Here is a 20,066-nt window from a genome sequence, read left to right on the forward strand (position 1 = left end):
ATCTTTTTTCCCCTCTTAGAGTAAACTAAAATTTTAGCAATGCAGAACTATAGTTGTCTTAAGATTAAAACGCTGCTTTGCAATTTCTATTACCTTATAGCACTCTCCCTAATCTAGTCTCTTCTGATTAAGGAGCTGTTCTCCTTGGCAGAATAACCCTGCAGAGACTGAACATGACACAAGACTGGATACTTGCTCTGTATAACTATCCAAGAAGAGACTTGCATGCTTCAGGATGACCAAACTCCTGGCTTCCTTTATCCCCTGAAGGAAGCTGCTCAGTGAGGTTCCATGTTGACCGATTAGGTAACACAGCTTGCTGAACCGGCTTGCCACCTCCTGCAACAGCTGGACTGCACTTGCAGTGCCCAAATTTTCTGGAACAAAATGATGATGATGATGATAACATAACTTAAAGATTCATTATCTGAATACATTTTTATGACCAAGATTACGAATTTCCCTCTTCTGAAAATACTTAACAGGTTGAGATGTACTCTCAACTATGGAACCTAAATAATCAGTGCTTTAAAAAAAAAAAGCAAATTCAGAGATCACAATATCCAGTCATTTGAGGAACCTGTTAAAAACATTCACAGGACCCTACAGATTCTGACTCAGTAGGCCAGAGTTAAGATCCCCCAATTGGATTTTTTTTTTTTTAAAGTGCCTTCTAGTAATTCTGAAGACCAGCCAAATTTGAGAACCACTGTGCTAATCCAACTCTCCTCTCATTTTGAAGATAAGTCATCTAAGGCCAAGAGAAAGGAAGTGAATTATCTAATTTCACACAACTGGTTAGTGACAGCCAGGAATTAAACTCACTTCCATAGCTATATCTTGGTTAACATTTTCAACTTTTGTACTGACTTCTGCTCTACTTGTCCCTTGGACAAGCCCAACCCTTCACTGCAGACAGAGCAATCCAAAAATCAGACTGCCTTGGTCACTCTTAACTTTATAGAGAGCATCAGGAGATTATTGCTTTTCCCAGTCCAAAGCTCCCAATTTGTAGGACTTTTCTCCAAGCAGTGAGGCTGATGAGCAGACCAGCTAAAACCAACAAAGAAATCAGGAATCAGAACAGGAAAAGGGCAAGTTTCACTTTCCTTTCAGAGCAATCCAGGAAGCTTCCAGCTTGGATTGATTGCTTCCTATCCCTTGCCAAAGTCCTGGGGTGTTGAGCCCACCCACTGGAGGGGAATTTATAGAACAGGAACTCTACAACATTTAAAAAAGCAAAACATATTAAAAACAAAGACAAATGCAGATAGTCCCCAACTTACAAAGGGATTGAATTTGGAAAGACTATAAGTTAGGTGTTTGAAAAATAGAAAAGCAACTATACTCCAATTAAAAAAAAAATAAATGAGTAAAAGCAACTATACTCCAATAAAAAATAAAAAGAAAAAAAAAGAAAAGTAGACGTTTTCCCATTAAAAATAATGGGCTGACCTACACAAGCCAACGTCACCTTAAAGTGGAAAAATGATGTACGAACAAGGCAGAATTTAAGTACTACAGTATTGGTCTGAATTCTGTGTCCACACAGGGGGTCAAGGAGTTCAGGAGAAAGAAAGAGGAAAAAAAAAACATCCTGTCCATCTTCTGAGTGTAGGGCCAAACCTTGAAAAATTTTTGAACGACGGGAAGTTAACCTTTAACAGCCCACCCCCATCTCCATTTTGCATTCCTTTCTAACCTCCTCGATACCCCAAGAGGGGTCTATATACTATACCCTAGTATATCTGGACAGTAGCACCCCATCTAGGACTATTGCAATCTATTTTCCCCATATTATCTCCTTACCTTCAATCTCTCTTGTAACTGATTACAGCTAAGAAAAGGGATCAGATTTAATCAATTCCTGCTAATGTTGGGTAAGACCCTTAACACTCTTACAGTTATCCACATTTTTAGAGACTACTTGTAAATCCAAATGAAGTTCTACTTGATAACATTCTAAGAACCAGAACAAAGAAAATGAAAAATCTGGGTAGCATATAACGTAAGGTATCTTAGGACTAGCGGGGCTAGAAGTGTTGTTTAGAAGTCTGACTCCTAGGATCAACTTTCCCAAAGTTGTTCTGCTTCTCTGCCATGAATCTTCTGAAAGCTCCATTCTTCTACTTCCACAAGTGAAAGGAGCTCTGGGGGTGGAAGGATAGGGGCAGCTGGGCTACTGGCAAAGTGGAAATAGTTTGTAAGTTGTTGACTACCTGTGCACAAAAGAAGAGACTGGAAAGAAAGGAGAAGAGTACAACTCAAACAAAAAGTTTTCTTTATTTGTGATATAGAAAAAAACAGATAAAACAAGAGTCCTGATAATTGAGTGGGTGGAAAGAGGGGAGGGGGGAGGTTCTACTTACCTAAACTGAGAAGAGGCCTCAGAATCTGAGACTTGATATCACTTAGTTTTGAATAGAACCGTCTTTCTGTAGTAGCCAACTCATGGAGACTGGCAATATATCCCATAATGTTTTTGTCCACCAAGGCTAGATAGCTGTCTTTTCCTGCTGTCACTCTGCTTATATATCCAAGCTAAAACAGGAAAAGAAAAAGATTAAAGATAAAATATAATTTATTAGTAGCAATTTGGGCACTGAAGTTGGCTCATATCAGCTGGTGAGAGCCAATGCAGGAATTCTGCAGCAAGTTGCTTATTAAATTGTTAGAAGTTTGAAAGTGACAATAGGGAAATTACCAGAAAAAATTGGAAAACACTATAAATCAGAGCTTTTGGTTTTATTTTGATTTTTAGGGCTGGTTTACCAGTACATTGTTGTTATATACCTATATCATGATCTATATACAACCATATACATCTATACTATTATTTATTATCACAATACCTTTTATTTCATTTTACATGTGGTTAGAACCACAGACCCTCTAAATATACAAAGATCCAAATGATACAGACACATGTCTCAGGACCCCTTTTTGCATGAAATAGATGAGAGCAGAGAGGATCTCTATGCTGTATGTCAAAATATCAAGGATCTAGGAGCTATCTTTTAAAAGTACAACAGAAAGGGGTTTTCTTTAAAAGGGGATTTGGTCATTTATTCATGACACCACTGAACAAAAACATTTGATGCCTTTTGTCACATATCCCTATTAAACTAGGCAACCAAGCTGCAGGCCAACAGACTATTAACAGCCCATGGTAACTAAAGACACATATTGAGCCTCATCCCTTTCATCAGCCTATTTCATCCTTTATCTGGACTGTGGAATCTTTAATGAGGAATGTGGAGTCAGGGCCAAGAACTACAGAGAGTCAATTAGTATGTCTAGAATAACAGTCTACTATAGGTCAAGAGCCAAATCTTGGCCAGTGTTACCTTTAGCAAGAAAGATCTCACCCCTATATATATTCAGAACTTACATATTTAGCCAGAAAAACAAACACATAGGATAAAAAACAATCCATAGGATATATTAGTCAATAAGAATAAAAAATCCAGAATGTACTAGCTTCGAGGGTTAATTTCCTTGCAGTGTATCACTTTGAGGGTGTGAGTTACTGAAGTGGGGAAAAAGAAAACCAGAAACAGACCAATGGTTTTATGTTTATGAAAAAGAGGTAAGAAGTAGGAAAGCAAAGAAATTCAGATCAACGAAGGAAAAATGAGTAAACAGTAGTAAACAAAATGAAAAGCTAAGAAAAGAGGGGAGGTGATGGGAAACAGAGCACTGTTTGTGGCCTGTCAGGTCTGCCACGAGCCCACCTCAGGCCCCTGCAATTTTTACTTCCCACTTACAGTTAAAAACTCATCTATTCAATTTCTATTCTGATTCATCTCTGAGGACTCCATGAACACAGTCAGAAGACTTCGCTGTGAAATATGTATTTTAATATCCCTATGTGAGGCTGTTAATTCAACAAATATTTATAGAAATATTTACTATGAGGATCCAACAGTAAATGAGAGAGCCTAAAATCCCTACTCTTACGAATCTTACAGTAAGGGAAGACAGACAATAGACAAAATAAGTAAACTATACAGTGTGTGAGATGATGATATGCACTGTGGAGAGAAATAGGGCAGGAAAAGGAGATAAGGAGAGAAGGGGGATGGCAAGTTGGTTTGCAATTTTAAATACATTAGTCAGAGACACTTAATAATAGGCATACCATACAAAAGCAACAGAAACAAAAGACTTCTCATGTGTTATAGAATGTGGGCCTTAGGATCCAATTCCTGTTCACCTTACTACAGGAGAGAAGTATTGGAGTCTTAGTACCACTGTGATTCTCTGGAAGGTTGTCACCTTCTGTCGGGTCCTGCCGGCCACTGTAACATAATCCAGGCTGGAAGTCTTCGGTATCCACTAAAAACAGGGAATAATCCTGGCCTGCAGCTACACTCCAGACTCCATTTTCACTGTTCACCTGCAACGACAGGAGGACATTGTCTGTCCGAGATGAAGGAATCTGATGGAACTCCAAATCCACGGGAAATGGAATGTTAAGTTACTTGAACAGGTGGAGTACAAAGTCAGTCACATCTCAAGACGGCAAAACTCACCCAGCAATGTACCTGATTAACTGCAGAACAGATGCAGGAGTGAGAAGGAACCCTTGTTCAGCCTGTAAATTTAGAACTGGATTGTTTTATAAAAAACTGAAAAATTGAAATTTAAAAAGATAAAACCATAGATCTGATTTTTTCATTGTTATTTTTGGAAGTTGCCACAGATTTAGCTTGTACTACAAAGGCCCAGAAACTTCTAGAGCCCTATTCTGACAGCTAGGACACAGCTTTGTCCATACATATTCTGCTACGTGCACAAAAATCAAGGTGAAAAGAAAATCTAACATGGCTAAATTCTATCCTAGCCAACTAAACCCGTGGGTGCTAAAGTTGTTTTCCCACTTGGAACTCACTACCTCTCTGATGTGACTTCACTGTGTCCCAGGATGTTGAAACAGGCAGGACCCCTTAGAAGCCCATCTACATGGATCCCCTAGACCAGTGGTGCTCAACGAGTAGTCTCTGCAGTAGCAGCAGCAGCAATCATCTAGGAACATGTGAGAAATGCACACTCAGGCCACATTGCTACTGGGGGGTCCGACCGGGCAACCTGCTGTGACAAGCTCTCCAGGTGATTCTGATGTATGCAAAAGTTTGAGAACCACTGCCTTAAATCAATGGTTTTCAAACCTTAGGAATCCACGCAGTGATTCAGGAGCCACCATGGAAAGGCAGGTGCCAGGGTTTTGCCCCCACCCACCTCCATCCTTCAACTAAAATAGTTCCACGGTTATCTGTTTTATGTAGGGGATTCTGCCTAAGGTTTCATTTGAAGGAAGTGTTCTGCTAATGAAAACTACTGCCCCAACCTGCAGACCCAGCTTCAGCCATGACTCGTAAAACAATAAGCAAAAAACTTCTAATCTGTTAGATTCTCTGTGTCTAGATAGGATTCAAATCCTAGGTGATTGGGTGAATGTGTGTGTGTGTGTGTGTGTGTGTGTGAGCACGCACACACACGTCTCCACTACTTTATAGTTATCCTCTTCCAGCATGACATTATCTTCTCAAATTCAGGCTATCCAAATAACTGACTTCCTGTTGGTTTTGCAAAGAATGAATTAAAATTTTTGGAGGAGGAAGAAAAAAAAAAAAAAAAAAAAAAAAAAAAAAAAATTTTTGGAGGAGGAAAGAGTCGCCTTCTTTTTTTTTTTTAAAGGAACTCCTTTATTTATTTACTTATTTATTTATTTACTTACTTACTTACTTATTTATTTATTTATTTATTTATTTATTTATTTATTTATTTATTTATTTATTTATTTATTTATTTATGGCTGTGTTGAGTCTTCGTTTCTGTGCGAGGGCTTTCTCTAGTTGCGGCAAGCGGGGGCCACTCTTCATCGTGGTGCGCGGGCCTCTCACTATCGCGGCCTCTCTTGTTGCGGAGCACAGGCTCCAGACGTGCAGGCTCAGTAGTTGTGGCTCACGGGCCTAGTTGCTCCACGGCATGTGGGATCTTCCCAGACCAGGGCTCGAACCCGTGTCCCCTGCATTGGCAGGCAGATTCTCAACCACTGCGCCACCAGGGAAGCCCAAGAGTCGTCTTCTTAGTCTCTAATCAAAACTAATTCAGATCTCACTCTGCCTTGACTTTAATTCACATATTAATTTAAATGACTTCAAAATGTTTTTCTCACCCTTCCCCCAAATAAAAACCAAAATAATGATGTTGCATTTTCATACGCACAGTTAAAGAGTAATGAAACTAAAACCTTATAACAAATTCTATTCTCTTGTCTGACTCCAAAATTTTAAATAAAAATTGTATTTCCAGCATCTCCATACTATATTACAAAACTTTCCTTAGTATGAATAGATGTATATTCTACTTTATTAAAATAACAGAAAACAAGGAACAGTGAGTTACCATATTTTTATTTGTGATAAAATATCAGAAATTGAATAGCTTACCACTAAAATGTTTTATGCTGAAAATATTTAAGATTGGAGCTAGAATTAACAACTGTTCCCTAATGTTTTATTTAAGTCTTTTCTTCCCAGTAAAATTAAGTTCACTGGAAGGAAAGGCAGCATGTAAAGGTCTTATATAGTGATGGATGCATAGTTTACACTGAATACATGAATCAGCAGAATATGTACTAACTGTAGCTTATATGTGAATGACGTTCCTGAAACTGAAGTAACTATCTTTTTTTAGTCTCTACTACTTTCAGTGGAGAGAGCATGTGCTGGGATAGGGGAGATATCAGAATCAAACTATGAATACATGAGCTCCACATTCCATTCTGTTAGGCTACCAGGCTATCACCATGCCTACTCCCTGCCCACAACACCCCCCAAAACAAACAAATCTTATATAAGGAGTCAATACTATTGATGAATTTTGTATTTCTGCAGGATGTTGTGGCAGAAAAAAAGGTTGAGAAACAGTCCTCTAAAACTGCATCAAAGGGACTAGAAGTTACCAATCTCTGAATAGCATTACATAAACTAAAACCAATTCACACAGCAGTGAAGAAATTATCTATGCTTTTAGCTTCCCTACAGAAAATTAAAAGGGTTACAAAAAGGTTTTACTACTATGTATGTAAAAACAAAACAAACAAAACAAAACAAAACAAACCATCAAATAATGTTATATAAAAGTCACACTTAAAAAAAAAGTCAAACTTAGGTGAGAAGTCAAAGAGTAGGCATTATTTGGTAGTATAAAGCTCAAAAGTCAACATCTCAGTGCTAGAAACATTTGCTTTAAAAGAATGAACTTGTTCATTTTTACTTAAAAAAAAAAACAACTGTGAATACTCAGTGAAGCCAAGCAGGAAAGAAACATAAACTAACACATCAAAAAAAAGGAAACATTTAGCCTGAAAACAAGCGGCTTCACTTTTTTAAAAAAATTTTAATGTACATCATAACAAACTTAGCTTACAAGTATACAATTCTCCTAATTTTATAAAACAAGAAATGGAGAAATATAAAGTGTTCTAACTTAGAATTCTGGAATAAGTTGCTATAAAAGTTATCAAATTCACTAAATACCTTTGCAAGACGAGGAACTGTTGTTGGAAAATCGGAATGCCCAAGTTGACCAAAGGTATTGCTACCCCATGAGTAAACCTATTAGAAAACCACAGGAAAGTAGGTAAGAGATGTGACTCTGAGTTTGCATGTCAATTCTGAACTTTTATAACATATACATACCAACAGTTACACACAGATTACTTATACTAGTCTTTCCACTCTTTAGAATAACAAATATTAAGAAAATTCATTTTAAAACAAGACTGAGATAATGGGGAGATAGAGTACATAGGTAAGACACAGTCCAAGGATTAATAATAACAGTAACTAATATTTTGGGGGGGTTTATTACCTGCCAGGCATTGTTCTGAATATACTTTCTGTGTATTAATTAATGTTTCATTATCACAGGAACCCTTTTTTTAATAAGGAAATTGGCCCAGGGAGGTCACAAATTTGTAAGCGGCAGGGCCAGGATTTAATCCCAGGAACTATCCTATACTGCCTCTTACAAAGAAAGCGATTTTTTAAAAAAAAGGTACGTATCATGAAGAAAAAGTAATCATGATTCTTTACTCTGTGGATAGGAGTACTATGGAATGACTAGAGAGCCTTTTTATACATGAAGAGTTGCTGTAGGAGACACACAAATACCTATGCTCCACTACAGACAAAAAACAACCAGATTACAATGGCTATGTTTAATGAAAATGGTTTTGTTTATTCTGATTATAAAAGCAATTCATGATCATAAAAGCAATTCATGATCACTGTACAAGACTGTGACAGTACGAAGAAATAAAAAGAAAGTGAAAACCACTGATGAATCAACCACTTAGAGATAACTACTGATACTACCTTGTTTTAGAAACATACACATATATCAGTATAATTCCAGAAATTTTAATATCTACAAGATATAATGAATATACAAAATGGGACTCTACTATCAATGCTGTTTTGTGACCTGATGTTTTTTATGTAATGCTCTGCATTGACATTTTTCTAGGTCAACAAGTACAGAGTTACAATATCATTTAGAATAACTGCATAAAACTCCACTGTGGGTATAGTTTAATCAATTACCTAATGAAGTAAATACATGTATTAATAATTTCTTTCCAATTATTTAATATAAAAATTACATTAAAAATCCTTGGATATATATATATTAGTATATATATTTCCTTAGGATAAGTTCCTAGGCAAAGAACTCTGGGTCAATGAACACACACATTCTGATTTTTGATACATACTGACAAACCGCCTTCCAGCAAAGTCCAGTGTACATTCTATTCCCACCAGCACTGTGTGTACCTTTTCCCCACACTCTCACCAACACTTAGTACTAAATGCAATCCTCATTAACATGATAGGTGAGAAAATCTTGTTTTAATTTAAATTTGCTTACTGAGTAGTTGACCATCTTTTCATTTGTTGCTGGTCATTTCTATTTTTTCTTCTATGAATCACATACAAATGTCCTTTCACAATTTTTCTTTATGGATCAGGTAATAACACAGTCATATATGTTACAATATTTTTTTCCCATATGTTATGTATTTTAATTTAGTTTGTGGGGTTTTTTTGGTTTGTGTTTTGGTTTTTGCTGTGTGGGACTGCTGAATTATTACATAGACAAACATATCACCTTCACTTTCTAATTTCTGGTTTTGATGTCATGTCTTTTTCTACTCCTAAGATTACTGAAAAAAAAATCACCTAACTGTGTTCTTACACTTGTAAGGTTTTATTTCTTAACATCTACATCTTTACTCCATCTGGAATTAGAATACGTAAAGTTATCTTAATTTTCTTCTGCAAATAAGAAGCCAGTGATTCTAACAGTACTTACTGAACACTCAGTCTTGTTTTTCCACCTGATTTGAAATGCCCACTTTTTATCATAGACTAAATTCTCATATACACTTGGGTCTATTTTAATTCTACAGGTATGTTTCTGCTATAATAATCTGTTTGTAGTTTTATAATATATTTTATAAGGCTAATTCTTACTCTTCCTTTCTGTTCTTTTTCAGAATTTATGTGGCTCACCTCCTATGTTTATTCTCCTAGAATAATTTTGGGAATCATTTTATTAAGTTGTAAATATTCTATTGGAATATTTGGGGATTGTACTGAATTTACACTCTACTGAGTTAATAATCTAGGAGAAATGGCATTTTTGCAACGTTTATTCTTCTCACCTAAAAATAAAATTTCTTGACTACAATCCTGCAGCCTGTGGAACAAACACCACATTCACAGAAAGATAGACAGGATGAAAAGGCAGAGGGCTATGTACCAGATGAAAGAACAAGATAAAACCACAGAAAAACAACTAAATGAAGTGGAGATAGGCAACCTTCCAGAAAAAGAATTCAGAATAATGAGAGTGAAGATGATCCAGGACCTCGGAAAAAGAATGGAGGCAAAGATCGAGAAGATGGAAGAAATGTTTAACAAAGACCTAGAAGAATTCAAGAACAAACAAACAGAGATGAACAATACAATAACTGAAATGAAACACACACTAGAAGGAATCAATAGCAGAATAACTGAGGCAGAAGAATGGATAAGTGACCTGGAAGACAGAATGGTGGAATTCACTGTTGTGAAAAGAATAAAGAAAAAAGAATGAGAAGAAATGAAGACAGCCTAAGAGACCTCTGGGACAACATAAAATGCAACAACATTCGCATTATAGGGGTCCCAGAAGGAGAAGAGAGAGAGAAAGGCCCAGAGAAAATATTTGAAGAGATTATAGTCGAAAACTTCCCTTACATGGGAAAGGAAATAGCCACCCAAGTCCAGGAAGTGCAGAGAGTCCCATACAGGATAAACCCAAGGAGAAAGACACCGAGACACATAGTAATCAAATTGGCAAAAACTAAAGACAAAGAAAAATTATTAAAATCAGCAAGGGAAAAACGACAAATAACATACAAGGGAACTCCAATAAGGTTAACAGCTGATTTCTCAGCAGAAACTCTACAAGCCAGAAGGGAGTGGCATGATATACTTTAAGTGATGAAAGGGAAGAAGCTACAACCAAAATTACTCTACCCAGCAATGATCTCATTCAGATTCGATGGAGAAATCAAAAAATTTACAGACAAGCAAAAGCTAAGAGAATTCAGCACCACCAAACTAGCCCTACAACAAATGCTAAAGGAACTTCTCTAAGTGGGAAACACAAGAGAAGAAAAGGACCTACAAAAACAAACCCAAAGCAATTAAGAAAATGGTTATAGGAACATACATATCGATAATTACCCTAAACGTGAATGGATTAAATGCTCCAACCAAAAGACACAGGCATGCTGAATGGATACAAAAACAAGACCCATATATATGCTGTCTCCCAGAGACCCACTTCAGACTTAGGGACACATTCAGACTGAAAGTGAGGGGATAGAAAAAGATATTCCATACAAATGGAAATCAAAAGAAAGCTGGAGTAGCAATACTCATATCAGATAAAATAGACTGTAAAATAAAGAATGTTACAAGAGACAAGGAAGGAAACTACATAATGATCAGGGGACCAATTCAAGAAGAAGATATAACAATTATAAATATATATGCACCCAACATAGGAGCACCTCAACACATAAGGCATCTGCTAACAGCTATAAAAGAGGAAATCGACAGTAACACAATAATAGTGGGGGACTTTAACACCTCACTTACACCAATGGACAGATCATCCAGACAGAAAATGTATAAGGAAACACAAGCTTTAAATGACAAAATAGACCAGATAGATTTAATTGATATTTATAGGACATTCCATCCAAAAACAGCAGATTACACTTTCTTCTCAAGTGCGCACGGAACATTCTCCAGGATAGATCACATCTTGGGTCACAAATCAAGCCTCAGTAAATTTAAGAAAATTGAAATCATATCAAGCATCTTTTCTGACCACAATGCTATGAGATTAGAAATCAATTACAGGGGAAAAAATGTAAAAAACACAAACACATGGAGGCTAAAGAATATGTTATTAAATAACCAAGAGATCACTGAAGATATCAAAGAGGAAATCAAAAAATACCTAGACACATGACAATGAAAACACGACGATCCAAAACCTATGGGATGCAGCAAAAGCAGTTCTAAGAGGGAGGTTTACAGCTATACAAGCCTACCTTAAGAAACAAGAAAAATCTCAATCTAAACTTACACCTAAAGGAACTGAGAAACAAGAACAAACAAAATCCAAAGTTAGCAGAAGGAAAGAAATCATAAAGATCAGAGCAGAGGGCTTCCCTGGTGGCGCAGTGGTTGAGAGTCTGCCTGCCGATGCAGGGGACACGGGTTCGAGCCCTGGTCTGGGAGGATCCCACATGCTGCGGAGCAACTTGGCCCGTGAGCCACAATTGCTGATCCTGTGCGTCTGGAGCCTGCACGTCTGAAGCCTGCGCGTCTGGAACCTGTGCTCCGCAACAAGAGAGGCCGAGATAGTGAGAGGCCCACGCACCGCGATGAAGAGTGGCCCCTGCTTGCCGCAACTAGAGAAAGCCCTCACACAGAAACGAAGATCCAACACAGCGAAAAATAAAAAAAAAAAAAAAAGATCAGAGCAGAAATAAATGAAATAGAAACAAAGAAAACAATAGCAAAGATCAATAAAACTAAAACCTGGTTCTTTGAGAAGATAAACAAAATTGATAAATCATTAGCCAGACTCATCAAGAAAAAGAGGGAGAGGACTCAAATCAATAAAATTAGAAATGAAAAAGGAGAAGTTACAACAGACACCGCAGAAATAGAAAGCATCCTAAGAGACTACTACAAGCAGCTCTCTGCCAATAAAATGGACAACCTGGAAGAAATGGACAAATTCTTAGAAAGGTATAACCTTCCAAGACTGAACCAGGAAGAAATAGAAAATATGAACAGACCAATCACAAGTAATGAAATTGAAACTGTGATTAAAAATCTTCCAACAAACAGAAGTCCAGGACCAGATGGCTTCACAGGTGAATTCTATCAAACATTTAGAGAAGAGCTAACACCCATCCTTCTCAAACCCTTCCAAAAAATTCTGGAGGGAGGAACACTCCCAAACTCATTGTATGAGGCCACCATCACCCTGATACCAAAACCAGACAAAGATGTCACAAAAAAAGAAATTTACAGACCAATATCACTGATGAATATAGATGCAAAAATCCTCAGCAAAATACTAGCAAACAGAATCCAACAACACGTTAAAAGGATCATACACCATGATCAAGTGGGATTTATCCCAGCAATGCAAGGATTCTTCAATATATGCAAATCAATCAATGGGATACACCATACTAACAAGTTGAAGAATAAAAACCATATGATCATCTCAATAGATTCAGAAAAAGCTTTTGAGAAAACTCAAAACCGATCTATGATAAAAACTCTCCAAAAGTGGGCATAGAGGGAACCTACCTCAACATAATAAAGGCCATGTATGACAAACCCACAGTAAACATCATTCTCAATGGTGAAAAACTGAAAGCATTTCCTCTAAGATCAGGAACAAGAGAAGGATGTCCACTCTTGCCACTATTATTCAACATAGTTTTGGAAGTCCTAGCCACAGCAATCAGAGAAGAAAAAGAAAAAAAAGGATTACAAATTGGAAAAGAAAAAGTAAAACTGTCACTGTTTGCAGATGACATGATACTATACATAGAGAATCCTAAAAATGCCACCAGAAAACTACTAGAGCTAATCAATGAATTTGGTAAAGCTGCAGGATACAAAATTAATGCACAGAAATCTCTTGCATTCCTATACACCAATGATGAAAAATCTGAAAGAGAAATTATGGAAACACTCCCATTTACCACTGCAACAAAAAGAATAAAATACCTAGGAATAAACCTACCTAGGGAGAAAAAAGACCTATATGCAGAAAACTATAAGACACTGATGAAAGAAATTAAAGATGATACCAACAGATGGAGAGATATACCATGTTTTTAGATTGGAAGAATCAATATTGTGAAAATGACTATGCTACCCAAAGCAATCTACAGATTCAATGCAATCCCTATCAAATTACCAATGGCATTTTTTACGGAACTAGAACAAATCATCTCAAAATTTGTATGGAGACACAAAAGACCCCGAATAGCCAAAGCAGTCTTGAGGGGAAAAAAATGGAGCCGGAGGAATCAGACTCCCTGACTTCAGACTATACTACAAAGCTACAGTAATCAAGACAATATGGTACTGGCACAAAAACAGAAACATAGATCAATGGAACAAGATAGAAAGCCCAGAGATAAACCCATGCACCTATGGTCAACTAATCTTTTACAAAGGAGGCAAAGATATACAATGGAGAAAAGACAGTCTCTTCAATAAGTGGTGCTGGGAAAACTGGACAGCTACATGTAAAAGAATGAAATTAGAACACTCCCTAACACCATACACAAAAATAAACTCAAAATGGATTCGAGACCTAAATGTAAGACTGGACACTATAAAACTCTTAGAGGAAAACATAGGAAGAACACTCTTTGACATAAATCACAGCAAGATCTTTTTTGATCCACCTCCTAGAGTAATGCAAAAAAACCAAAAATAAACAAATGGGACCTAATGAAACTTCAAAGCTTTTGCACAGCAAAGGAAACCATAAACAAGATGAAAAGACAACCCTCAGAATGGGAGAAAATATTCGCAAACAAATCAATGGACAAAGGATTAACCTCCAAAATATATAAACAGCTCATGCAGCTCAATACTAAAGAAACAAACAACCCAATCCAAAAATGGGCAGAAGACCTAAATAGAAATTTCTCCAAATAAGACATACAGATGGCTAAGAAGCACATGAAAAGATGTTCAACATCACTAATTATTAGAGAAATGCAAATCAAAACTACAATGAGGTATCACCTCACACCAGTCAGAATGGGCATCATCAGAAAATCTACAAACAACAAATGCTGGAGAGGGTGTGGAGAAAAGGGAACCCTCTTGCACTGTTGGTGGGAGTGTAAATTGATACAGTCACTATGGAGAACAGTATGGAGGTTCCTTAGAAAACTAAAAATAGAATTACCATATGATCCAGCAATCCCACTACTGGGCATATACCCTGAGAAAACCATAATTCAAAAAGACACATGCACCCCAATGTTCATTGCAGCACTATTTACAATAGCCAGGTCATGGATGCAACCTAAATGCCCATCCACAGACGAATGGATGAAGAAGATGTGGTACATATATACAATGGAATATTACTCAGCCATAAAAAGGAACGAAATTGAGTCATTTGTTGAGACTTGGATGGATCTAGAGACTGTCATACAGAGTGAAGTAAGTCAGAAAGAGAAAAACAAATATCGTATATTAACGCATGTACGTGGAACCTAGAAAAATGGTACAGATGAATCGGTTTGCAGGGCAGAAGTTGAGACACAGATGTAGAGAACAAACGTATGGACACCAAGGGGGGAAAACCGCGGTGGGGTGGGGATGGTGGTGTGCTGAATTGGGTGATTGGGATTGACATGTATACACTGATGTATATAAAATGGATGACTAATAAGAACCTGCTGTATAAAAAAATAAATAAAATAAAATTCAAAAAAAAATAAAAATAAAATTTCTCTGTTTACTATTTTCTTTTATAACTTAGAAGAGTTCTTGAATTTGTGTCATGTGGGCTCTACACTTTTCCTACTAACGATGTTCCTATTTCCTTAATACTTTTGTTGTAATTATGAACAGCTTCTTTTTCCCCAAGTATGCTTTCTGCTTTACCTTATGTATAAAAGAAAGCTAGCAATTTTTATGCTTATTTTGTAACTTGCCACCTTCCTAATTTCTTATTTTTAAGCCTTTTTGATGATTCATCATGTTAATAATTTAAAAATTATCCTTTTCTTTCCTAATATTTATATTTATTTATATGAGCTATAATAGCTTTTTGGCTATCCTACTATGTGATAGTTAAAATAAAGCACTTAAAGGGTTTAGAATCTTTTATTGACTTTTCCTAAAAAGATAAAGGGACTGATGAAGAATCATTATATGAATATATTTAAGAATAAGTTTGAAAAACTACTTTCCTTAGGAGGGTTTATGCATATGGGCATGGTTTTAAATGATTCTGGAGGTCACTTTCAGGTCCCACAATTTTAAGAGAGAAATGCGTTTTGGTTTCTTAGTGTCTTACTTATGGATTTTCTTCATCAGAAAACAGAAATTCACCAATACCCTAGAAAACTCAGTTCTATTTTTCCATAAGAGCACGTTATAGAAAGCTTCTTTGTCAAGCAGGCTAATGTTGAATCCAAAGTCTACAGTCATGTGTGTGACTTTAGCCAAGTTACATAATTTCTCTAAACCTCCCTTTCCTCACCTTTAAAATGGAAATAATACAGTGCAATGTAAAACACTGAAAAGATCAAATGAGATACGGGATTGTTGCCTGACACACAGCATATACTCAATAAATGATGGTCCAATCTCATCAGGTTGGCCTTCCATGAAATTAAGACCAGATTTTAATAGTTTGCCTCCTACCTGGGATTTCGCAGTAAGTGCAAGAGAATGGTAACCACCTGCCTCCAGATGGATTACTTCTTTACCATCCAGACATTTTACACACAATGGTTGAAGCCTTAAAGAAAAACACACACACATACAAATTCAAAGTAAGAAGTATTCTCAGCAAGAATCATGGCCTTTCTCAAATTACGGAGTAAGTGCTTTCAAGTAAAAGTAAATATTTCAAAAGAAAACATTAAAATAAAAATACTGGATGTATGTTCAATCTACTCCTAAATACAAATAATTTTGAATGGTTTTAACCTAATCTTTGTCTATTAATCACTAATTAACCACCATAGTTCAGAATCTGTTAAGAATCATAAAACAACTGAATGATTCATATGGCAGAGAATATACTTAGGACAATAAAATATAACGAAAGAGGGGAGTTGTTTTTTTTAACGTATTAGTTGCTTTCACTCTGCTAGGAATAAAAGAGACATTTATATTAACTGGCGTTTTAGATAATCGTTCTATTTACACACTTCCACAAATATCTATTGTTAACATCATAAGAGTTTCTCTTAAACAAAACAGTTTTTCTGTGATGTACATGAATAGACATGGTTTATTACTGTGGTTACAGTTATTCTGGCAGCAGCAGATAGACCTCTTTCAGGTAAAAAAAAAAATTGTTGGTTGTTTTTTATAAGTTAAAAATTTGAACCATTCACGTGTTCCAATGAAATACAATCTTATCCCAAACATCCCTTTCTATATTCTAAGATGAATATACATCAAAGAAGAGCCGGAAAGATATACCATAGATACTTAAGTCCTTTATTGCTAGAAACAAATTCAAGACTAAGACTGATTGGGGGTGGGAGGTATTTGTTTTGCTTTTTATCAGAGTTAATGGTGTATAATAATCTAGAGCTAGAAGAAACCAGATTTCCTCTACGAGGAAATGGAGATTTGGAGACCTTCACAGGAGAGAGGTTATTTGTTTAAGCTAATTTCTAACAGTAAACACTGGCAGCACTCACCTAGGCAGAACATCACCATGCCCCAGCTGTCCTTCCTTCCCTTTCCCCCACGTCCACACCTCTGTTCTCAGAGAAGGCAGCAGCGCATCCGCTTCTCCACTGTATGTAGGGGTCAGAACCACTGTCCGCGTTTTCACCCGTGCAGCTTTTCTCAAGAGCCTGGGGGAGACTGAAAACAAACCAGCGATACCATGAGGGAGTAGATGGGTGAGAAAAAAGGGACCACTTTAATGAACTGTTGATTTTCAAAGAAATACACTAACATGGTATTTGTGAAGCATATTCTACAGGTTCTCTGCAAAACTGGGGATTAAGTAGTCAAATGAGTTTGGTAAACACTGCCTACTGCATTCTTTCCTCCCCCCTACCTGCCCTGTAGAGATTCACACACATGCATTAGCATGCTAAAGGTGCTGAAAAGTCCTGCAATTAAAAGCCCTGTTTAAATCTGTTTAACCCTGCCCCAGTTCCAAACGTTTAGCCACAAAATCCTTTTCTGTATAACATTTGTTATATAGAATGTCTACATGACATCCTATGGAACTGGTATTCTAAAGAATAAGCTTAACAAAATACTACACTAAGGCTAACAAATATTTTTCCCATTTCAAAGCAGAGTTAAAAGTTAAGCCTTTCCAAATTAAGGTCTAAGTTCAAGCATACTATAAATATTGTAACAAAAGATTTATTTTGGACATAAAACTTCAAAGTTTCTACAGTGAGGAAATGGTTATGAATGGGAAGTACTAAAAAGATTTTGTATTTTGCTGCCTACTTTAAATTACTTTATAGAGAACTTAATATTTTAAAAAAAGAATGCTGACATCTTTTAGAGTGTCCAAAATTGTAACAAAGGCATACAACACTGTGTAAATCTTGTACACGAATCTGGTGACAGGATATGTTTTGAAGAAAATGTCACTAGGTATAAACTTAGTCACTTGGTCATTAAGTTATGGGCCACAAAGAAAGTGATCATCCCCGGCTAAGATCACAATCTTTTCTGGTGAGTGTATCATCCACTTGTACATACAAAGACTCAAATATACCTACTTGAGGTTTCCTCAAAGATGTATTCTAGATCATTTTAAAAGAGAGAGAAAAAGAGTACATGGAAAATTTTTCTAAAGATACTTTTAAGTTTACTAAGTAAAATTTAACCTAAGGAAATAAGTCTGTTAGTAGAATTGCATATTTCACATGGTCTAATGGCATGACAAAAATCAATATCCCACATCTGTGGTTCAAGGAGATCTCAAATATTATATTTATACTGAAAATGCTAAAGGACATTTCAGAATAAGAACATTTTGGCCCAAGATTATCCTTCAGACTTAGCAGAATTCATGGGATACACACACACACACATACAATCAGGACTAGGGTTTTATTTGCACAGATGAATCTAGTGGCAATGAGAATCAGGAGGCAGGATAGCAAAAGTGCTCAGTGGCACAAGAGAGAGCAGTAAGTAGAACAAGGGTAGAGAATAGGGACATCGCAGAAAAGGTAAGTTTTAGTCTAGTCTAGGATTCCTGACTTCCTAACCACTGGTTTATACCATTTTGTGCAAAGCTCTAAACTATAGCCCATGGGTCAAATATAGTCCACTGCCTGTTTTTGTAAATAAAGATTTATTGGAATATAGCTCATTTATTTATGTATTTTCTATGACTGCTTTTAAGCAAAGTCAAGTAGTTGTAACAGAGACCGTATGGCCTACAAATCACAAAATATTTCTCTTTAGCTCTTTATAGAGAAAGTTTGCCAGGAACTCCCTGGCGGTTCAGTAGTTAGGACTCCGCGCTTTCACTGCCAAGGGCACAGGTTCAATCGCTGGTCAGGGCAAAAAAAAAAAAAAAGAGAGAAAGTTTGCCAACCACTGGTTGATCTAATCCAATACTTCTCGAACTTTAATGTGCATGCTCATCACCTTGGGATCTTGTTGTAATGTAAATTCTGATTCACTAAGTTTGGTATGGAGCCTGAAATCCTGCATTTCTAACCAACTCCCAGATGCTGCTGATGTTGCTGGTCTGCAGGCCACCTTGAGAAGCAAAAGTCCAGATGACTGAGACTCCTGAACTGAGTGAGAAATGTAGAAGAAACAACTGTGCAATAGTCTCAATATTCTAAGAAGTTGATTGCTAATGGTTTCAGAAAATGAAGCTTTCTCTTACTGAAGCTTAAAATCATCTTCACTTTCAGGGCAAGTACATTAACTCCTCATTTACCCAATGATCACATCTGCAACTTCATCGATCTGGAGTCCAGGCTCACCCAGGAAATAAGGAGGCTACTGCTACATTCCAGAACAATCAAATAAGACTCAAAACAAGGTTCATAAGCAGAAGCAGGTATTATGAAAAAGTGAGTGTCTAAAGTTATTTCTAAAGCAGAGAAACATGTAGCTTTTAAAAAGCTATTTAATTAAATAAATTTTGACATTTGAATATGTTAGGAAAGCGAATTTATTATAACACAGCATGTGATGTCGGGAGCATCTTGGATTCACCAAAAGTCAACTCACAAAAGCTGGTTATTTCCTTACCTTGTGACAACAATCCAGGGAGAGAGAGTCTTCGGCTGCCTCCCTCTGATTCTTCTTCTCTGATATCCACAAGACTTGAACTCTTCTTTCCTTGCATGGACTCCTGTTTAACCTGTTCTTCTCTGCTATCTTTCAGACCTTCTGGGCCTATGGGACTACTGCCTGCCTGAGCTCCAGGTTCACAAGGGGCTGTACTATAAAAGTTCATAACTTTCTTAAGAGACAAGGTCCCAGCTTCATATGTAGCAGCCACTCTCACACCAACAGCAGATGCACAAGAGACCACTAGGCTGTTCAGGGCTGAAGTGCTTGTGGTTGCTGGACTGTGAAGATTAGGAATAGCTTCTGCTACAAGAGGCTAAAATATACACACATAAAAAAGTATATAAAAATATAACCCCGTATATAACAAGCAATCAATAAAAAGAAAGTGTAACATCT

At 36.7% G+C, this 20,066-nt stretch overlaps 1 protein-coding gene across 7 annotated transcripts in view; it reads right to left on the minus strand.

Annotated features, from left to right (window-relative positions):
* The window catches only part of ALS2 (alsin Rho guanine nucleotide exchange factor ALS2), an 89,861-nt gene that overhangs the window by 44,152 nt on the left and 25,643 nt on the right, over window positions 1–20,066 (minus strand). For 5 of the 7 annotated variants that reach the window (XM_057551032.1, XM_028168631.2, XM_057551034.1 and 2 more), the window contains exons 5-11: window positions 19,626–19,983; window positions 17,075–17,243; window positions 16,062–16,158; window positions 7,548–7,625; window positions 4,217–4,399; window positions 2,370–2,541; window positions 197–377 (exon numbers count right to left, since the gene is read on the minus strand). In XM_057551032.1, coding sequence (XP_057407015.1) covers window positions 197–377; window positions 2,370–2,541; window positions 4,217–4,399; window positions 7,548–7,625; window positions 16,062–16,158; window positions 17,075–17,243; window positions 19,626–19,983 — 1,238 coding nt within the window. Of the gene's footprint in view, window positions 1–196; window positions 378–2,369; window positions 2,542–4,216; window positions 4,400–5,807; window positions 6,032–7,547; window positions 7,626–16,061; window positions 16,159–17,074; window positions 17,244–19,625; window positions 19,984–20,066 lie in introns of those variants that run through there. The other 2 variants (XR_009008986.1, XM_057551035.1) reach the window with 2 other exon arrangements.

Source organism: Balaenoptera acutorostrata, chromosome 8 (genome assembly GCF_949987535.1).
Source record: "Balaenoptera acutorostrata chromosome 8, mBalAcu1.1, whole genome shotgun sequence".
Lineage (NCBI taxonomy): Eukaryota > Metazoa > Chordata > Mammalia > Artiodactyla > Balaenopteridae > Balaenoptera > Balaenoptera acutorostrata.